This window comes from Gallus gallus, chromosome Z, assembly GCF_016699485.2.
Source record: "Gallus gallus isolate bGalGal1 chromosome Z, bGalGal1.mat.broiler.GRCg7b, whole genome shotgun sequence".
NCBI lineage: Eukaryota > Metazoa > Chordata > Aves > Galliformes > Phasianidae > Gallus > Gallus gallus.
In genome coordinates this window covers 16,840,842-16,862,423 of record NC_052572.1, presented here as the reverse complement: position 1 = coordinate 16,862,423, position 21,582 = coordinate 16,840,842, and the positions used below count along the sequence as shown (strand labels likewise).

General features: G+C 35.7%; 1 protein-coding gene across 7 annotated transcripts in view; it reads left to right on the top strand.

The window, feature by feature from the left end:
* The window catches only part of ARL15 (ADP ribosylation factor like GTPase 15), a 214,356-nt gene that overhangs the window by 91,930 nt on the left and 100,844 nt on the right, over positions 1-21,582 (top strand). Inside the window, exon 7 of one of the 7 annotated variants that reach the window (XM_040656051.2) lies at positions 13,974-16,983. The exons of the other annotated variants lie outside the window; for them this stretch is intronic. Coding sequence (XP_040511985.1) covers positions 13,974-14,015 — 42 coding nt within the window. The 3' untranslated portion in view covers positions 14,016-16,983. Of the gene's footprint in view, positions 1-13,973; positions 16,984-21,582 lie in introns of those variants that run through there. 7 annotated transcript variants of the gene reach the window in all.

Below are 21,582 nucleotides of genomic sequence, written 5' to 3'. Positions count from 1 at the left end.
TGAATGCAGGTTTATGGTGAGAAGAGCACTGTAAATTGCTTTGCAGGTGAACAGAAGCACTTTTTTTCTTCTATTTTGGAATCTGTGCTAATTTGTTTAATAACACTAGGAGCTGGGTATTTCAGTATATTCCTATGAATCAGTATGCAAACTAACAGTCACTTACTTCCAAAGTCAGAACAATATTTAGAAGTGACAAGTAGGATGAACTGAAAGCTGTCCGTAGCCACTGTACTTAAGGGCAAACAGTCATCTGAATCTTCTGAGGACTTGCAGGAGCAATGTCAAGCTAGTGAAGGTTGAAAGCTGAACCATGAAGCATTGCCAGATCAGTGGTGGAGCAGCTACATTACATGTTGGGGGGCTGGTTTTGGGGAGCTTGTGATTTTCTTTATTTAAGGCTGTGTTCATGACTGTATATGTAAAGACACCCATAGAGTGTAATATTTGTTGAGTTTTCTTTTCATTATCCAAATGTGCAGGCACTTGATATGTTTCTTTCATACTTACAAGTTGTTGACAATAGTTCCAGGGGAAACCATCGAAGATGTCTTCTAAATCCCCTTTTTTAGTAATGCTAGGACTTTTAAATGTAGACAGAGAATTGCAAACATGAACCAAAACTCTTCTCAATCTATTTTAAGATTGTTATCTTACTAAATATCATTGCCAGGAAAAAAAATGTGTAAAGATATTATGCAGTGAGCCACTCGCAAGTGCCTTTTATCTCTTACAAACAAGGTCTTACTTTAAAGTTGTAATTTAGTTTGTCATACTCCAGAGAAAAGTCTTTCTCATTTTTCTCTTTTTCTTCAACAGAGCATGATTAGAAATGTCTTTGACTTACGAACAGTATTTTCAAAGCAAAATTTCTTGATTATCTGGATTTTTTTTTTTTTTAATGTCTATTTTGGAGTAATTTAGGTGTTTGGGTTTTGAGTCGTCGATGCTGCCCAGTGTCATTTTCTGCTAAGAGAAAATTGGAGGGTGACTGCTGAAAGAACCACCTTAGTGAAGTATGGACTAGAATCTATTACACTGCCAGTTTCCTCTCTCTTGTTTGTCTGGAATTTATTGTGTAAATAAATGTCTTCTTCTACTCTTAAGTGTCTTAAAGCTAAATAATTGTTGAATGTGAACATCCAGGTTTGACAGGGTTGATGGGGGTTCTTTCTCATGCAGGGGAGCTGGAGATCTGCCAAAACTGCTCTTTCTGGTCCTGATGCTTTATGATCCAAGCTACCTGCGCAATAGGCTTAATTCGAAGACTTAATTGTGTCTTTTTATTTTGCATGATAGGAACCATTCTTCATGCTACTTTGCCATAGCTTATGTCTTGTATTTTCTGCTACTTAAGCAAAAATAGATCCTGTTTGGAAAACCTTTCAACTTACTGATGTGTGGCTATTATTATACGTGTCATTACTAACAATCTGAAAACAGCATTGAGCAGTACAATGTTAAGAGGTTAAGCTTCAGAGAGCATGCAGTATCTCTGTGCCCTCCAGCAGCAGGTAATGCAAAAACTTAGCCTTAAGCCAAGAATGAAAATGGAAGTACTGGCTGCAGTCAGCCCTATTCTTGCCCTGCTTAAACCTTGTGAAATAGTTCACCTAGATGAATTCTTAAACACCAGCTGTTGCAAATCTGTGTACTTTATGACAGGGACGTCTACAGCAAAGTTAAACTGGGGGCAGATTTTTGGTTCGTCAAGAAACAATTTCTGAAATAATTTATCTTCAAATTACTGCAGCAAATAGCCAAAATATGGATTCCTACCCTGTTTTGAGATCATAGTGACCTAAATGACCTTAATATTTGCAATCCCTTCACAGCAAATACTACTTCTCGTCCAAGGTGTATCCCCTGATATTTAAGGATTGTTTTGGAACCAGACTCTGCTATTTTGAGTATTGGCTGCTTCCTTCACAACTGTGGCCTTTGTGAGAACTGTGGAGTTATTTGTCAGGCTTCAGTTGTGAACACATTTGCAGGAGAGAAGGATGTTATTAAACTGATGTTTAAGAAATATTAGTTTTGCCATTTTTAGAAGAATGCTGAAATGATTCTTATATACACATCTCTTAGGAAATCCCTTTCTGATTAAAGAACTTCTTTAGAGCTGCTAGAGGATTTAGATATAAAAAGGTCCTAAAATAGAGTAATATAAGTAAAATATAATGCAAAAAAAAAAAAAAACCAAAAACAGTAGAAAGTAAAATGATGTGTAAGTAGAGTCCTAGTTGGATGTGAACAGCAAAAAAATTTCATAGTGTTACAAGTCTGCATCCAATGTAAATATTTAAAAGGTGATTCAATATTGCATTGTTAGAATAATTATTCTAATAGCAAGTTGGATAGAAAATATTTACTGCTGCAAAATACAAAACTGACCTTTTAAACAAATTTAAATTAGAAATTTCAAATTTGGAATAAGCTGTGTTTGTTACCTTTGAGTCACTGGCATGAGAGGAAAGAAGAAAGTAAGGAATTGTAAAAACTTTTTACAGACTTATGAATAAATCTGTCTAGAAAGTCTCTACTTTGTATGAAAATCATTTTACAAGAAGATGACATAAAGATTTCAAAGAGTAAGCATGTTCTTTTCGTTAGATGAAATTGTTTCATTTATTGTTTTTTTACAAGAAATGAGGCCATGACAGATGCTCCACCTCCCCCCACCTCCCTTAAACACAAACACTGTATTTTCATAAGCAAAAGATAATTTGGAATTGTTAATAACATTTAGGTGAATAATTCTACTGTACCAATGTGCATGTCCAATTTAACAAATCAGTATAAATCTTTGAGTAATGTATTTCTTGACAAAGAAATAAATCTTAAAGTAACAGAGCTGAAAGAGAATTGGAATTCTGTGTACCTTGAAAAGGTACAAACAAAATGCTGGGAACACACCTGCAAATGTGCCCTTAAGACAATGTACAGAAACTGAAAGAGAGAAAGAAAGAGAGAAGGAAAGAAAGAAAAGAAAGAAAGTAAGAAAGGAAGGAAGAAAGGAAGAAAGGAGGGAAGGAAGGAAGGAAGGGAGGAAGGGAGAAAGGAAGGTAGGAAGGAAGGAAGGAAGGAGGAAAGGAAGAAAGAAAGAAAGAAACTGAGGGAGTAGAAAGAGTAGCTAACATACAGAAGGGGAATTACTGTACAGACACCACTTTTATGACGCTAAAATCTTCCTTGGAAAAGTAAACTTGATAAATGGTTTTTGCAGCTAATTGTCTAGTCTGTGGGAAAAGGTTCATTGTTTGCAGTAGTATTTTAGGAGTATTAATGTGCATAGATTTTTAATATCAATAAAATATCTTGAAGGTACTACTGGGCTGCAAATTATTGTTTTATATACAAATAGATGAGTGTATTTTGAGTGTTCTGTCAGTGGTATTGACTCTTATGCTGGCATCCTTGCCTATCCCAGTGTGACAGACACTGCAACTCTTTGTGTGGCCATGTGATAAACTAGTTTGGGCATAAAACTTACAGTTCCCCTCCTTCCTTCTGGTCCTCTTTCCAGACAGAATCAGATCACAAGGCAGTTGGATGAGTGTAGAAGCACAGATAAGGAGCAGGAAGAAGGTGAGAATGAATGGGAGCATTCCTGGAAGTGGTACTGGTGCAGAAAAATAGTATGTAATTTTAACTATAACTCAGCACATATAAACTCAGTGAGAGTTTGACCTTTCCCCCTACCATCTGTCTCATCTGACTTTTTTGCTTACTCTGCTAGAGTGAATGAACCTCAGTGGTAGAAGATTACCCAGGAAATTCTAGGAAATAATTTTTCCCTGTTCCTTTAGCATGAAGGATTTGAAGTAAGTGTGTAAGTAGTTCTACTGTGGCTGAGAAAAATGTAGGAAAAAAGCATTTATTTTCATTGTGGGCCTAGAAAAATGAACTTTCTTTTAAATCTTTCTTGTCAGGACAAAATAAAACATCATTCAAAGGGAAGGAATTTTACTTGCAAAACTAAAAATTGAATGAAACTAGAGCATGGCATAGTCTGTACAGTAAGATATGCAGTGATTATAGGAACGTTCAAGTGTTTTCAGATATAAAAATCTGTGTTCATCTTTTAATAAATATTTTGCATAAATATTTATATATTTATGAATGCTTATGTGTTATGCATTAAAGACTACGGGAGCTGAAGAGAACTGGTTTCTGAAACATTTTTTGTTTGGTCAAAAGTTGCTGAGCTTTAGTAAAGAATTATTGAATGAAATCCTGAGGCCCCATGGATACGAATCTGACCACATGACCCTTCTGGGCCTTTAGGTCTATGAAACTACTCTTCAGAGGAGTTCCTGGTTGCTCAGAGGTTTAATTATTACTTGAGACATTTTGCATGAGCAAAAGAGGATGCATTTGCTTCAGAATAAATAGCAATTTCAAGTGGAATAAACTAATGGCTATTTAAATGCTTTCCAAATAGAACTCTATAATTTATATTAAAAAAAAATAAAAAAAAAAATATGTATCCTGATCAGATGAAAAAGATAGGAAAGTATTCAGTAGTGCATTGGATCAAATTGATGAAGACTCTGTGGTTGTATAAGTGGTTTAGGATGCGTTTTCCTTTCAGACATCCTTCTTATAATTTTAGTAGAATGAATTCTTGAGCACTATGATGTAAGCTGCTGTTTCTGATTAGATACTTCTACCTCATGGAAGATCATGAAGAGCATTGGTTAAGATCATTCTAGAAAGGATGCTGAGGAATATCTGAACAGAGAAAATCTATCCATTTCATATTCACATAGATAGTTAAAATTGAAATTCAGTACAAGCTTGAAAAACAAAGTAAGTATCTGCAGTGTGAGGTAACATAGATTAAGACTGTTCATAATTGCCAACAGTTCAAAAAAGCTAGTTGGGATTATATATAGGAAAAATTTCTTAAACTTGCTTCACGCAAATGGTGATCAGAGTTCATCTTGAGTATGGGATACTTTGGTTGCCTCTTAACACTCAGCACTTCTGAAGATTATAGAATCAGTGAATGACTTGTCTTGGAAGAGCATCTAATTCTAAACCTGTGCCATGTTCACTAGACCAGGTTGCCCAAGATTCCATCCAATCTGGCCTTGAATGCCCCCAAGGATGTGGCATCCACAGCTTCTCCAGGCAGCCTGTGCCAGGGCCTCACCACCCTGTGAATAAAGAATTCACAAATGGGAGTGGGTTGTGAGGGAAACTGGGTGTCAGGGGAGCTGAAATCAAAGACTGTTGTCTGGTTGTAAGCTTGAGTGTTGTGGTTTTTGAAAATGGAATAATCCGGGAATAAATGGTAGCAGGAGAACAGAAATGGATCAGTGACAAAACTTGTACACTCTCCTCCCAGTAACATAAAAGAGAAGAGTAGAGAGCAATCTGGGGATGAGGCAGAGATGATGAATGGAAGGGAGTTCAGCTCATTTTGAAGTGGTGAAGTGTCCCACCTGTCAAGGAGGCTGAGAATGGAGTTTTTGCTTTTCATTTGAGGCTTTCTTCTGCAGGGATGTATGTTTAGAACAGCATTCATTATTTCTTCTGAATCTATCTAATTCATAATGATCTTTCTCTCAAAAAGAGGAAAACATTCTACCATCTCCTTCTTTCAGTGGTTCAGCAATATAAGTAGAAGTACCCTGGAACTTTATAAGTGTTTATAAATGTTTTCTTAAAATTGTTTATATGTTTAGAAATTCTATAACGCCAGTCTGACATGAAACAGTGACTTGTTATTTTGGAATTTGAACAGCTCAATATTTGGAATTAGTACAGAAAATTATTAGTGAGAGGTCATCCAAATAAACTAGGAAACGTTAAAAAAATACTTGATGGAATTATTTTTGCTTGAAAACTTGTTAGTGTATTTCAGTTTAAAAAGGACATTTTTTTTTCCCCTGCTTTGTAGAAGTATAGAGTGCTGGCAGTGCATGGAATGGTCCATGGCAATGTATTAACTTAATAATGTCTTTGCTTTTTAGTGTTCTCTGTTGTCTTTGTTCAAATTCTGCTCAGATACAGAGTGGCGAGGATCAGAAATTGTCTAAAAACTGAAAACTCAGTGTACTAATTTACAGATCTTTTTAAAAGTGCAGGTTGGAGCTCCTTGTTCAGGTATTAATATATGTTGTAAGGCATCTAGAAAACTTTAAAAATCATAGATTTAGTCACTGAGCTTTTCTTGTGAAGGCCATTACATCACTGTTAGCGTTACTTCCAAAAACTTGTGTGTGCACAGAACTTTTATAGGCAGACCACTTCTTTGAGTAACTTGATCTGCTCCATGGATCTAAATTCATTACTTGAGGTGAAATTATTATTTCGTTGGAAGAAAAGCTTTTTGGTTTCATATTTTTCTGTGGTTTTCTTAGTTATCTTTTGGTAATTCCTGTATCTTTTTAAAGAAGGAGCTGAGTCAGACATGGTGCTGCACCCTTGCCAAGTATTAACACGTGCCCACACCTCTGTCGTACTAGAAGAGCTCAAGCTACATAACCGGTTGACTGCTTTTTCTGTTGATCTACTACCTGTATCATTTCTCATGAAGTTCAGAGTGCATAATAGGTTTAAATTTAAACCATAGCTGAAATTCAAAAACTGTAATTAAAACCAACTTTAGTTGCAATTTTTGAATAATTAAATATTTAGGTAATGAAGAGAAAATCCCTAAGATTTTCGACAACTATTTCCTTTGCTAATCTTGTTGAGGTAATTCTGGCTTTTATTGAAATTGCAGTCCTAACACTCAGAAGTAATCTTATTTTTAGGAAATCTTCTCGAAAAACAAGGTATTCCATTTTAAAGCAAAAATGGAATGTTGTTAAGAGGGGGAAAAAGCTTAGCATCTTTGTATTCTGATTTATTATACAGAAGGCTGTTTTCTGTTGTTTTTTTTTTAACAAAAAAGGTTTTTTTGTTTTTTTTTTTTCTTTCTTTTTTTCCCTCCGCTATTCTCAGTCTCTTTTGATCATTGATCTGGGTGACCCCACGCTCAGCGGTTTTTTCTTCATTTGACATGGACAGATTTTTGAAGTATAGCTCTCCTTTGGGAACCTCGGGCAGTTCCACTTGACTAACCTGTGATCTAATGAGCAGTAATGCAGGGTTACAGTGACCATTTTGTTTGCTTTGAGGGAGGATGGCTAGACAGAGAGTGGGAGAGAGGCGGTGTCTGCGGAGAAAAAAGATGCAGGGTGATCGAACAGTGTGAAAAAGACTTGTTAGCCCACATTAGTGTGCCTGATTTACTTCACAACAGGTCAGGAAAGGCCAAAGGCAGGGTTGTCATTAAATTGCAAAGTTGAAAATCCCAGTATTCAAAAGCATTCAGATTTCTGAAAGTTGTAAATTAGAAAGTTTGTGGTTCTTGTTGAATTTGCCAGGAAGATATAGAGGAGTACCAGCTTCTCTAAAACATGAAAGGTACATTATGAAATCATGCTGTAAATATAAAAAGAAAACCAGCTTTTTAAAGTACTTTCATGGTTGACTGTTTTACAATGAGACTGGGTGCGAAAGAAAGGCCAAACACTAACAAGGTCGTTGCACTTTCTTTATGAGCCCTGGGGACCCCTTAATTATGTGCCCGTGCTGCTTATTTTGAGATCAGTGGAGAGTATTCGTGCGCGTGTTTGTATAATATATAATTTTTATTTGAATTTATTTTTATGTAGGTATATTGAAGTATGTGTATACCCATATATATGTGCACACACACATACGTGTGTATATTTAAAAGAAAACTATTCTAGTGCCAGTTGCTCAGAAATCTAGATTTCTAGTTCTCTGCAGTATGTTAGAATTCTTTTCCTATATGATTTGTTATTTCTCTTGAAACAAACATTAAATACTAATCTTTATGCCTTTATTCATTAATTTAATACAGATTTATCTTAAATTTGCATTTTATAATGCAGAGACCAATACATTCCGTTGTCTTATATTCTGAAGCATCATTTCTGCAGGTAGTGAATGTTGCATCCTGACATTTCAGTTGGCCTTGACAGCCTGCCCTTAAGACAAACTGATATGCTTCATCTTCTTTGGCTAATATTTTCAAATCTTTCATGACTACTTTGCCACTGTAAAAAGAGAAAGTTGGAGCTTACTTCGTATTTCTGAATTTGTATTAGCCCGTTTGCTTAATTGGCAAAGGCCTGGATCTCCATGGTTTGCAGGGTGCAGGTATCGTGCAGAATATCCTTTTACACTTCTCTATTGATAGCCTTTAACTCATAGCAAACTCTTGCAGTTTCTTTTTCTAATCTGGCCAGCCTTAGTAAAAATCAAAATGCAGCCTTTTAGCTATATTATCAGTGCGCATCGGAGCAACAGATAATAAAACAAATGGGTGGTCTTAGTGGTAAGGTACTTTTTTTCTGTCTGCTACCAGAACTTTCGCTAATTGATTCTTACTCCTGCTGGCTGTCAAAAATCAGTTTTCCACAATTGGCATACAACTGTGTTAACTTTTAGACTGTGCTGCGGGGACTGTTCTTGTTGTTTGATCTGACTGAGTCTTATTACAACTAGTAAATGTACAAAATTAAGTGTTTAAGAGGAACTGACTAACAAGGAGAGAATTATTATCTCCCTTCAGGAGCTGTGCTCTCCTTCATCATTCAGATGATTTTGTTGACATGAGGGGAGTGTCTTTACTTGCTTAAAAGGAACAGAAAACAACAGGGTGTCAGGCTGATCATGCTGAACACTATCTTTTTTTACTTGCACTGGATTAATATGTGGTGACAGATTGTTTTTAGTTTATTTTGCTCCTTTTTTGTTAGCAGTGAACATGTTGTACTTCTACAGCCTTTATAATCTGAACTTGGATGTGGGAAATGAAATACATGTTTTCATCTATGATGCTGCATTTCTCAAAACTTTCTCAGTGAGTTAGTCCAGTTTTTACTGCATTGTAAAATTCCTTAAGATTAGAATTTTGATTTAGAAATATTTTGTTTTGAAACTGTGTGTTTATTGTAGTTTAGAGATTTTTATAAACTGGAATGAAAGAATTTTACCAAGATATATTTCCACTTGATGGGTTATTTTAACTGATATTCAGTTGCAGCATCTTGGTAGAGATATAGTCTAGGAAACTGCACTTGACTGGATTTTTCTGTGGCTTAAGATCATGTTAGTCGTGGAAGCTTATTAGGGCATAAAATGATGGGGAAACGTTTAATAAATCAGAATACTGAATCAAAACACACTTAAGATTTACAACTATTCTCTTCCGGCTGACTTTTTCCTTTCTCTAAATAACATTGTCTGTGCCACGTCTATGCACTCTTTATTAGCTCTTCTGTTCGATTTAATTATTCACTTACTCTGTGTGTCTGAATTAAGTCATCTGTGCCAACCAATCTGCTTATTACAAAGTGTTTGGTCACTGAGAAGTAGCTAACGTCATCTTACTGGACTGATTTTTGAAAGTTTTATTTAGGAATCAAGACACAGGAACATCATTTCTAATTGGCTTATAACTAAAATTCTATCCAAGATACTGCCAATCGCAGGTAGTGAAAGAACACATATCACCCCATCTGAAGAGCATTAATAAATCTCCTGTATTCTTGTTCTCCTTGAAAGCATGAGAAGGTTTTGAAGCTTTGTTTCTGGAAATTCTTAAAAAAATAACAAATAAGTAAATAAATAAAAATTGCTCTCATGTCGATTTTTTTTTTCATAAACTTTTAAAGTAATTTATGAAAAGATTATTGAAATAGTTTGTGACAGTGATGTTGTTGGTTTGTGCAGAAAGGCTCCTCACAAGTAAGAGACATCATGGCCAATTACAATTTTTTCTTTGGAAATTTTTTCTTCCAATTTCTTTTCAAGAAAACATTTAATATAGGGGTGTTTGGCTTTTGATACAGGTACTAAAATGCAACATAGAAGTTTTTGCTGTTTATCTGTATATGGTGATATATTATATGCAGCAAAACATTCTAATTTCCTGCAGGGTAATTTATAGTTCCTGCAAATTATGTGCTGTAGGATCCCTTGATGGTGTAAATATTATGATTTAATCTGCATCATGTAAAGGATGCAACCAGGAATGTTTAGCAAAATAATAGAAACAAATTATAAAAATGTAGGGACTCTTTTGCTGAAAAGATGTTTTTAATTTTTGCTAAAAGGAAGGTATGCGGAAGGTATGCCATCTTGCATTTCTCTTCAGTCTTTTTTTTTTTTTTTTAAGAATTACACCTCTAAAATTGATCAAAACTGGGAATGCAGTAGCTAATATTTACATGAAAAATAAATGTCTTCATATGCTAGTGGACTCTGACAATTCAGATTTGCGTAACTGTAAAATGGGCTTAAAATGCTCCCCAGGTGTGTTTGTCTTAATTCTCTCTTTGTAAATCATTCTTTCAGTGCAGTAGGAAAAGATCTTAACTAAGAGAATGAATTCAGTAATGCCACCCTTCTCCTGCATAAATAAAGAAGGTGGGGGTGGTAATACTATGTCTGGGAAAAGAAGCAAAAATGCATGCTTGGATTTCCCATTGCCTGCTGTTGTAGGGATTGTGCTTGCCAGCAGTTTTTGACAAGCACATTCCTTCCAAACTCTCCAGGCATTTAAAAGGTCTTGTGTCTTTGCTAGTCACCTTTCACTTGCTGTAGTGTAAAAGGAATGTTTATGGAGTAGTGCACTGTCTTTTTTTGAAGTCAGGAAAACCAATTTAAGTTTTTCTGTTGCTACATATTTCCTTTTTAATTTGCAGAGTATTGTCTTGGGAAAATGGCTGCTCATATCTGAAGCTCATAGGGTCTGATGTCACAGGTGGTAAGGCATAGGAACTGGCTGACGTTTTGAGGCTTATAGAAATCAAGAGATCGTTAAGTCTTTGACCCCTGTGCAGGGGGGTAGATGCTACAGAAGCGATCTGTGTTCAAAGGGTAGGTCAGTAATGGCCGTTTTTGGTAGAACCCAGCCATAAGATTGCTTAAAAGCCTAGTATGCGTGGCAGTGAGGCACCCTGTTCGAAAGGACACCTGACAGCGAGGGGGAATACCCTTAAACACTGTTTTGGAAGACAAGACAGGCAGAGAGGGCTTGGAGGAGAAAAAAACATAAAGAAAGAGGAGGAACTGGACTGTGCTAGGAAGAACCATTGCTGAAGAGAGACCAAAAGTCTAGCCTCTTGAATACAAAAGGATCTTTCTCAAGAAAGCTCAATCTCATAATTTCATTTATGTTCTTTCCACCCATCTTTTTTCTTCTGTAACACAAAAAACGGAATTGGAATGATTTCATAATTATAAACTTGCATACATGAGACTGCTGGTTTTGCATCTGTGCACTGGGCATTTCTGCATTGCTTTTAGGCAGAAGACTGTCTGGGTCTTTCCATGTGTGTTGCTCCTGCTGCTTACACACTACTGTTTCAGTTAAAGAAGTAATTTGAACAAGCTAGTCTTTTAATGTATTTATCAGCTTGTCACCTTTAAAGTAAGAAAACTTTATCATATTAATTTTACAGGAGTTTTAAGCATAGGCAGAATGTCATCTGCAACCCCAAATGTGATGTCCATCCAGTTAGTGGTGATTTTCATGAAAGTTTTAATTTAAAACAGGAATTAAGGTCTTGACAGAACAGCAAAGAAGCTGTTCACAGAACAGCAAAGAAGCTGTTCTCTGCCACATGGAATGACTGATGTTGGAAGGGACTTCTGAGTCCCTTTGGTCCAACTTTTCCTCAAGCAGGGACACTAGGAGCAGGTTGCCCAGGGCAATGTCGAGGTGGCATGTCCAGGGAGGAGGCTCCACAACCTGGGTAGCTTGTTCCCATGCTCTGTGTTCCTCAAAAGTTCTGTCTCATGTTGAGATGGAACTTCCCATGTTTCAGTTTGAGCCTCTTGCCTCTTATTCTGTCACTGTGCAACACTGGAAAAGAGCCTGATCCCATCATATTTGAATACATTGATGAGGTGCCTTCTCAGTCTTCTCTTTTCAAGGCTAAAATGATCCAGCTCGCTCAGCGCTTCCTCAAAGGAGATGTGCTCAAGTCCCCTCATCATCTTTGTAGCCTTCCACTGGATTCTCTCAGGTAGTTCCCGGTTTCTCTCATACTGAGGAGCCCAGAGCTGGACACAGCTTTCAAGGCAAGGCCTCACCAGGCCTGAGTAGAAGAAGATTACCTCCTTCAAGCTGCTAGGAATGCTTTTCCTCATGCAGAACAGGATACCGATGACCTCTGGTTCATGGTTAACTTGTTTACCAGCACTCCAGGTTCTTTTCTGCAGAGCTGCTTTCCAGCAGGTCAACTCCAGCCTGTACCGATGCTATCACCAATATTCTCACTAAGTATTTCAGTTTTTCTCTTTTACTAGAGAATACTGACTGATTCAGTCAACGTTACAGTGCTTTTATGTGCGTAGACCTTGATCATACTAAAGTTAAGGAAGCATGGTATCAATATTACGAACTGTGATCATTAGGAATCCTGCAGTGTACATATGTTACTGCTAATTTCACGATATTGTTTTATCTGACAGAAGTTTTGCAAGTCATTCAAGAATAAACAAATATAGTAGCTGTCTAATAGTCCTTTTCACAATTATTTCAACTTCTCTGTTGTGAAAAGTACAATTTTAAGTATTTTGAGAGCCTGCCATCAGTTATGAAAAATGTTTGAGAATACATTATGTATTGTTTGGGTACTGTGATCAAGCAGTGGAGGAAAAGTTGACTTTCTCCAGTCAAGATTGTCATTCAGGGACTGACTGCTATTATAATCAGGTGACTAAAATATGTCAAGTGCTAGAAAATGTTCCAAAACTGTCCATGGACATAATTAGCTCAGCGTGACTGAAAAATTGATTTTTGAATTAAGATCTAAAGGTTAATTAACTTGTAATTTTCTGTTTATATTTGAAATACAATGTCTGGAGTACTGGCATGTGCTCTCAACTTGTAACTTGTTCCAAAGCAAAAGCTGCAAGTTGTATTAAAGAAATGGTTTTGCTATGACACTTGAGCTGTGTGTCATTCAAAACCTTTGCTGACCCTTTGAAAGAGATTTTAATTTGCTTGATTTCAGATTGGATTCTCTCCTATTCTCTTCTGAAATTGCATACCAAAGTTACCTGGTACAAAGATAATATACAGTAAATAAAAATTTATTAAAATAATAGTAATAATAATAAATATATAAAAATTAAAAAATAATCTGCATCGTTTATCCATTTAAATAAATAGAGTGAGTTTTGTTGTCTTATTACTATAAGTGTCTGATCCAGAATAGCTGTCAGTCTGAGATGTGTGGTTTTTAGATTCATGGTGACTTAACATTCTCTTTGTGTGATTACTTTTTCCCTGTAACTCAGTGATGAGATACGAGCATTCTGTAATACAAGAATTTAAGTACACAAAATGTTTGTACTGGGATGTCAAGGTAATATACTACTTTGTTTACTTAAAATTTATCACATTTTAGTTTGAAAACTACCTTGTTTATCCACTTAATGTATTGAATAGTGCAGAAATACTATTCCTACCATAACATTTTTTACATATGTTCTAAAGTCCACACCGAACTGGTTATTTTATTGGTATACCTGTTGAAGACTGTAATTTTCTCTATTTTGTAGGCTTGAAGTTCTTTACAGTTTAGCTGATTTCAATTGTTTTGGTTTCTTTTGCTTGGCTGTATTATCATAATGGAATATTCATTTTATTTTTCTATGTAAAAAAGTTCCTATAACTCAGAATATACCAGAATATAGTTGCTGTTTGATAATATTCAGAATATGTGTTAATAAATATTCAGAATGTTAAGTGCTGATAGCACTTATCTTAATATTAAAAGCGTTCTCAGCCAGTTTGCAAAGTTTGCAAAATTTGATAAAATTCTTCATTTTTTCGGAGATGAAAATGAAAACTTAAATTTGATTCCCTGTTTTTTTTTTTTAATTTTACCTTAATTGTTGCTTCATCAGCTACTTCTTCCTTAATTTAGATTGATGATGCTTCAGGAGTCACATTTATGGGAGTTTTGTGAAGCTTGGTCTGAAGTCCTACTAGCAGAAAAGTGTGTCAATCCTTTACCTATTAAAGGAATTTGCAGCTTGAGCTCCACAAAAGACTCAGCAAGAAACTAATGTAGTTCTATAGAAATGCAGGAAAACTCTGCCAGAAATCCTGCAAAACACCACAGGATTCCACAAATTTAGCTTTTTTCAGCTGTCTGCGCTCTGGACAACTTCTCTTTCTCTTCGACAGAGACAGATATCAGTTGGACCATCGGTCACACAACTTCTATCAAACTGCACTCTGTTGCATCCACAGACTTTGCTTAGATAGCTGCTCTGTGCAGCGTTTGGAAGCAGAGAAATGTGTTCTCTGCAGGTTTTGTTGCTGGGATGGACATGAGTAGTTAGACATCATTATAATGCTTATCGTTTTCTGACTTTAAAATGCTCTGGAAGTCTGAATTTCTGGTAATAACAGGAAAACTGAAGTCTGCATTGAGCAAACTACTACAACTTGGCTATCAGAAGTAGTTTTCTTTCAAAAAAAAAAAATACTATGTTTGTTATTTTAATCCTCTCTGATTTTTAAATTGGTTTATTCTGTGTCTACCCTTTTAGTAGAACACGTGCTGTACCCACAGGGGAAGAGTTGTGGATACCACCATCATATTGTTACAGTTGAGGAGGTTTGAGGTACTGGGAGTAATTTCTGGAATAATTTTTAGTTCTCATAGTTTTTCATGGTACTCATGGATCCATACCAGAAGCTGTCCAACAGTGCTGTACTACTTTGAACTCTGTGCTGCAGTCAGGTTTTGGATCCTGCAAGCATCTACTGTGCTATGGTACAGCATTTTAGGGCCATATCAACTTTTCTATTTTTCATAGTACTAGGCAAGTGTTACTACTTACACACAATATCTAAAATTTTCTCTTGGAAGGGCCAAGCCACATGTTTCTTGCACTCCCTCTGAGGCTGGCAGGCTATTGTTAGAAAAGACAAGGTTTGTTTTTGTCGTGCAGTGATAATCTGCTGCTTGTCTTTACAGACCCAAGAATTTCATCTTAAATTTAACAGTCAAACAACAAGGGAGAGAAGATGAAGAGGAAAAGGGCAAACTAGAGAAAATTCCTTTCCCTTTTTTATCTCCATGAAACTTGTTCTGCAGCAACAGGAGTTTTTTGAGACAAGGCATGCCAGCTGATGACATCCAGCCCTGAGTTGGGAAGTAGAATGTGAAAAAGCAGCAAATGAGTTGTGCTTGCTTGCTTGCCTTCCCGTAAGAATTTAAATTGTCACTATTCTGTATTTGTCAGATACCCAGAGCCTCACCTGCCTGTGGTGCTTGCAAATCCCTTCCAGTGATCAGTGCCCCTCACAAATGTCTGTCTGAGAGCAATTAAAATTTCACCACAGAATACTAAAAATAAAATAAAATAAAATAGGTAAATGTGCGTCATGTCGTTACTGAATTCTTTAAAAATAAAAACAAAGGCCACCACAGAAGCAAATTAAAGCCCCTGGGAGCTGACATGGTTATTGAAAGCTTTAACAGGGCTGCCCTACCATAGAAACCTGCTTTCCCATTGTCATTCATTTTGGTCTCTGAAAAGGAATTTATGATCAAAGTTTTGTCTGAGCACAATGTAGTGGCACAGTTAAGCACTGATTATATTTTGGCAAAGTTAGAAAGGGGTTTGGTTAAATTTTTTGTTTGTTTGTTTTTGTGGTACTCAGCTTGCACTGAGAAAAGCATTTTACCAGTTAAAATGTTCATCTCTTAGAATAGTAAGTTTACTTGGGGTGTGTTTTAAGAATACTTCTAAATGTAGCTCTGTTTAAAAAGAAAGGGGAAAAAAAAAAAAAAAAGGAAGAACGTCTTGACCTGTTCAAGGTATTTTTCATTAGTTAAATTAGATTCATGTTTCTGCTCCTACTATTTCATGATAAACAGTGGTGATCTAGAGCACCTATTGTGGGTGACATCTTACAAACTAAATGAAGAAGCCTTTGTATTTAAAACATGCTTTTGTGCATAAAGTTTCCGACATCATTACCATCCTGCAAAGTTACTGAAACGCACTGTCTTAATTTTTCAAGTGCTATCTGCAGAAAGATGTGTATGTCGATTAATATACCTTAATATGATTGTTTTTCATCTTAAAAACTTATTCACTTGCTTCATCTGACAATATGTAATCCAAGGTGGACCTTCAGATGTTAAGCTTAAAAATAAATGGCATTTACAGTGGAAGAGGTCATTACAATTATTTAGGTGTTAAAAAGTATGGTTTTATTTCCTGTCTTTGCTGTGGACTTTCAGCACAAGTCTACAGTTGGCTTTGTTTCTTCTCTTCACCTTCTGTCCATGTAGAAAAGTCCTGTAAATATTCTAGGGTTATAGTTGACAATTTGTATCTAGCAAATCTACCTGGAGGAAAAATGCTGATTTCTGTGGTAGAAAAATAAAATTCTACAGACTGTGATGGTGGAATGAGTTTTGTAAGCTGGTAGGTGGTCATTTAAAGCAATGGTGAAGAAAAATCCGTGTATATACAGTTCCTTTAATGTGCAATTGTTGTGGTATATTTTGGAATTTTAGAAGTGGCTTTAGAATTGCTGTCTCTTCATGTGATCTTGGTGTGATCAAAATGAAATAGACAGTCAACCAATTTCAGTTTTCCATCTTGAATCTCCATGAGAAATAGAAGTGTTGGTCCTATTTACAAGGTTTTTAAGAATTACACACTGAAGTTAACTAATGGATTTAGAATTCTTTCGAATGGGTTGAAAGAAAGAAATCACAATGGAGGTCCCCCTCTGCTGGTGGAGAGTTTAATGTTCAAGACATTAAAATGTATCTAGACACCAGTGTAAAGGGAATTGAGTCTGAATGTATTTTGTGTAGTAAAAAAGTAACTGCTTACACGGTGTAAGCTATTCAGAATCTACTGAAAATATTTTAACTTGAAATATATATATAGGTGCAGTTCTTAAGTTCCCAATCTATTCGTCTTAGCTCTGAAACACAGTTAGTGCCAAGCGTCCAGCAGGAGTATGCTGTGTTGTTGATTTTATGGTGTTGATTATTAACACTATTAAGCTTGCTGTTTAGCCTTTCCAGTGCTGTTTAAGCATTTTGTGCTGGTAAGCAAACTGTTCCAGTTTTGATTTTTAAGAGATATATTTTTTAGATCAGTTAATCATCTGCTTAAGACCTCTTTGTGTGCATGTCTTTCAGGGGAATTTGTCAAGTACTTCTTTCCTTAGTGGGAAATAGTTGTACAAAATTTTGTGTGTATGCTTTGAGGACTTTTGAAGAAGAGTGAAAATCAGAGGGGTTCTGGAGACAATAGAAGTAAATTATTAATTGAGAGAAATGTACACGGTGATCCACTAAGAAGTGAGCCAGCAGGAAAACAGTAGGAACAAACAAAAAAGCCAGCTTAAGTGAACATGTAAAGAGGGCTCCCAAGAATTCCTCTAGCCTAGTGTGTTTGGTCCTGTATGTCTTCTGTTTTCCTGATTGCTGCAGGGCAATACTTTTTTCCTCTAAAAGAGAAGAGATTGCCTATTGAGATAGGGAAATAATTCTGCTATCTCCTTGCTTGCTTCCAGCTTCTCTTGCTTGTGTTTGGCTTGCTGTGTTAAAACTTACTCTTAGTTGCAGATTTAGTGCTCAATAAGATAGTGAATTGATCCCTTATTTTAAAATACAGCACATATTATGTTTTTTTTTAATTGTGTGTGTGTAAAATAAAGTCTAAGTGTTGATTGCTTTTGTAGAATGCATTCCAAGGGGAGTAAGTTCAGAAATGTATTCCAAAATTGTTTAGTTTCGCTGTAACATATATTAAAATATCTTGGTTTAAGTACTTGCATATAAGTACAATAATCCATTTCAAGTAACTTCCATTTCTTATGAATGTATTTAAGGACCTATTACGACGATAAATCAAAACCTTTCTATAGTTCATAAATTCACATACAAATATAAGGACAGAAGAAGGAGTTAGTTTGTGTTGCATCAAAAAGACACAACAAAGGACTTCTTTTTAATGAGGTCAGGAATTTACTTACACGGGCATGATGTTGCATCTCTCTTCGTCTAGCCAGTATGAATGCAACAGAATGAGAGAATGGTGTTTTGTTCTCATTGCAAATATAAATCAGAAAAGGAGTGTGAATGACTTTTATATGATCAATCAGCTAAACCTGAATGGAATTTCCTATAGCAAAAATCTAGCAACATCAGCCAAAGGGGTTTTCACCTTCTCTTAAGCAATGGGCAGTCTTGAAATTCCAACAGATTATTTTTGGGTACATTTTATTAAATTATAGACAACGTTAATTTTGTCCTCCTACTTGCCCTACTACCCTTCATTTTCAGTATGAGTAGAATGATTTTAATATCTACATAAGCAAATATGCATTTTGTCACAAAATCTAGTTTTTAATTTACTTCTTTTTAATACCTGTAGATTTCCAAAGGCCTTTTGGTTATACTTGCAGTTTTGAGAAAAATAGCTCTGACTTCTTAATCACCTAATTTGATTTTGTGTAAAAAAAGTTGATGCTGATGGCATATTAATCTATATCTATTGAGTTTGTCTGGATTTTTACTTGTATTAGATTTAAATCCTGAATAACCATGAGTTATCAATTTTCAGTTTTATGCTTGTTCTGCAAGATCGCATAAGGTGCATCAGACATCAGTCTGTCTTTTTACTTTGACAAAAAAGTTAGATATGAGGTGGCATTTCTCACTAAACTATTGCTAAAAATAAACAGTTACAGTTACAAATTAGCTTATAACTGCATCTTTTCTAATAATTACATCTAAAAAAAAAAATTCTTGGAACTTGCCACATTATTTAAACGATTTTCAGTTAAGTTTCTGGGCTAGCCTGGTCGGTATACTAGATTTTACTATCATCTAATGAAGAATAGAGTTGACTTGAAAATTTGGCTGTTCTTATATGCATGGTGAGTTCAAAATTATCCCTGTTTATACAGCCTTTGGCAATTTTAGCAATGTGTTTTGTCACCTGCTTTGCCGTCTCATGAAGCACTGGAACATTTATGAAGAAATAGAAAATATGACTTTGAATCCTTGACGTCTTTTAAATAAATGCACATATTGATAGTGACAGATTGCTAAACTTGGCTTTAGACACTTAGCTGTGTTTCTTGCCAAAAGTAATCCAGATGTGCATAATTTATCCGCCTGCCATATGTGCACTGACATGTCCTTCTATAATCAACTGTCTGTTGAGTATTGTTAAACAGTTAAATGTTCTTTATCAACTTCTTTTTTAAAATAATGCTAATAAGTTCTTCACAAAGTTAAAGAGCAGGAATACTGTGTTGCAAACTGAAGAAATCAGTTTCACATTTTTAATTGTAAAAAACCGGCATATATTTAGGAAAAAAAAAGCATTGGTAAGAGAAGCTTATGTAAAGGCCATTTTGGGTGGTGTTATATAACTGAGGAGGATGCTTATTTTACGTAATCTCATTAGAATGGGACAGGTCTTTGTTGTGACAATGTAAAGGAAGTTGCTATGGAATAATAACATTAATTAATAAGGATATTTTGTGTATGAGCTGCTTGTTGAAAGGAGAAAGTGAACTTAACTTTACAAGCAGTAACCAAACATGTCCTGGCTTTAAGTTCACAAAGCGTTATGGGAGGACATTTGTGTCATTTGTAATATTTCATCACATCTCAGGAGAAATATAGCTCAATTTTTCAATACATTATGCACTGGGTGTTTGTTCTTCAACTGCCCTCAGAAAGTTCATTATTGATTGGTATTATTGTGTGACCTGAATGGAAAAATTCTTGTGTAAGAAAGTCTTCTGTCCAAGGAGTTTGTTATCGCTGAATTTTGTTTTCAAAGGAAGCACAAATCCATGCAAATATTGCTTTTGTTTCCTATATGCTTATCCTTTCACCCCATTGACATAATGTTATCAGAATACTAACATGGATAATCTGACTTTCATCGATCTCTGAGGTATATAGGAGGGAGTGGGGTGGTCATGTAGACCAAAACTCACATAGTGTCTCATGGCTCTGAATTTCCCCTGAGGAAAAGGGTGTCTGGCTCTGTCTGATGTTCCTGTGCATACAGGTAAGTATTTATCCCTACAGTTATATAGATATCTATCTGTTGTACATAGGCCTTTGTAGCAATCTGCATTCGTTTTTGAACTCCCCCCAGCAGTTGCATAACGTGTGGCATGATTAGCAGCTCTTCTTCATCATCCTGGGAGGTCTCAGTCATGACCTCTCCAACTGCTGATCTTTGTCGTTTAGCTGAGAATAAGTGTACATAAGCTGTTGAGAGTACCAACTGTATGATGCTTACTTCCATCAGGTCATTTAGATTTGAGCAACTAATTTTTGTTTCTACAAGGGAAAACATAGAACACCTACATAACTCGCTGAAATTAGGTTACCGTGGGAGACACAGTTATGTGGCAAACATCCCATGCTGCCATCCTATTAGAATCCGTCATTGCTGAGATTGTGTGGATATGCTCTCCGAGTGCACTTGCACAAATCCTGTCAGTAAGTAGGAAGTTTGGGAGGTTTCTTCAGGAAAGTGAGTTGTACTGGTGAAGTATCTAAAGTTGCTAGGGTCTTTGGTTAAAAATGCTCATCCATCATGGATGAACACTGATCCATGCTGCTTGAACTTCTGTGTTTGTCAAACCATGCTGCTGCTGCTGTTTTTTTTTTTAATAAAGTTACTTAATTATTATTTGCCTAATGCAAAATAGTAGCGTGGAAAATATTAGGAGGTATGTATTCTGGAGGCTTCCTTCAAGCGTCCATGCAAGTGTCTTGCATGTGAGAACAAACATGGAATCTCAGTGTTCCGTAGCCAGACAGAAATTTTTCTCCATGGATAACGTGCTGTCCACCTCAGGAGATCCAAAATTGCTTCCACAATTATTCCTTGTAATGTAAGTTTGCTTAAATAGTGTAAATACACTTTGTGGAAAACTTTGAGATTTGGGAGTTCTGTGATGATCTCAGAATTTTGAGCACTTTTTTTTCTCATTGATAAGATGTTTTGCCTTTCTTTAGTTATTAATAAAATGGTGGGTGTCATTTTTTCCCCTTTAAAAAACAACAACAAAACACAAAACAAAACATACAAAAAAATTCCACCAAATCTCATAGTAATTTATGATTCATTCAGACAATGTATTTCAGGGATTTATTCATTCTTTAATTAATCTTCATTAAGCAGAGTACCCTATCTCTGGTTTTCAGTAATTTAGTAAGGAAGTACTTTTTGATATTGGGTCTGTTGAGCTGCTTAGAGAAAGGTATCTTTGTAAGAATTTTAGATGAGAAAACACTTTTTTTTTAATGTAAAATACTATGTACATCTTAAAATGTATTGTTGCTTATGCTTTGTGAAATGCTGTAGTGTTTTTCGTTGCTCAAGTTCTGAGAAGCTTTAGGACTCCACAAGCCATTAACATAACATGGCTTTTTATGAAAAACCTTTTATATTCTGATTACTTGCAGCCTGAGTTTGCTGGGGTTGTCATTTCACTATTATGCTTCAGAATCT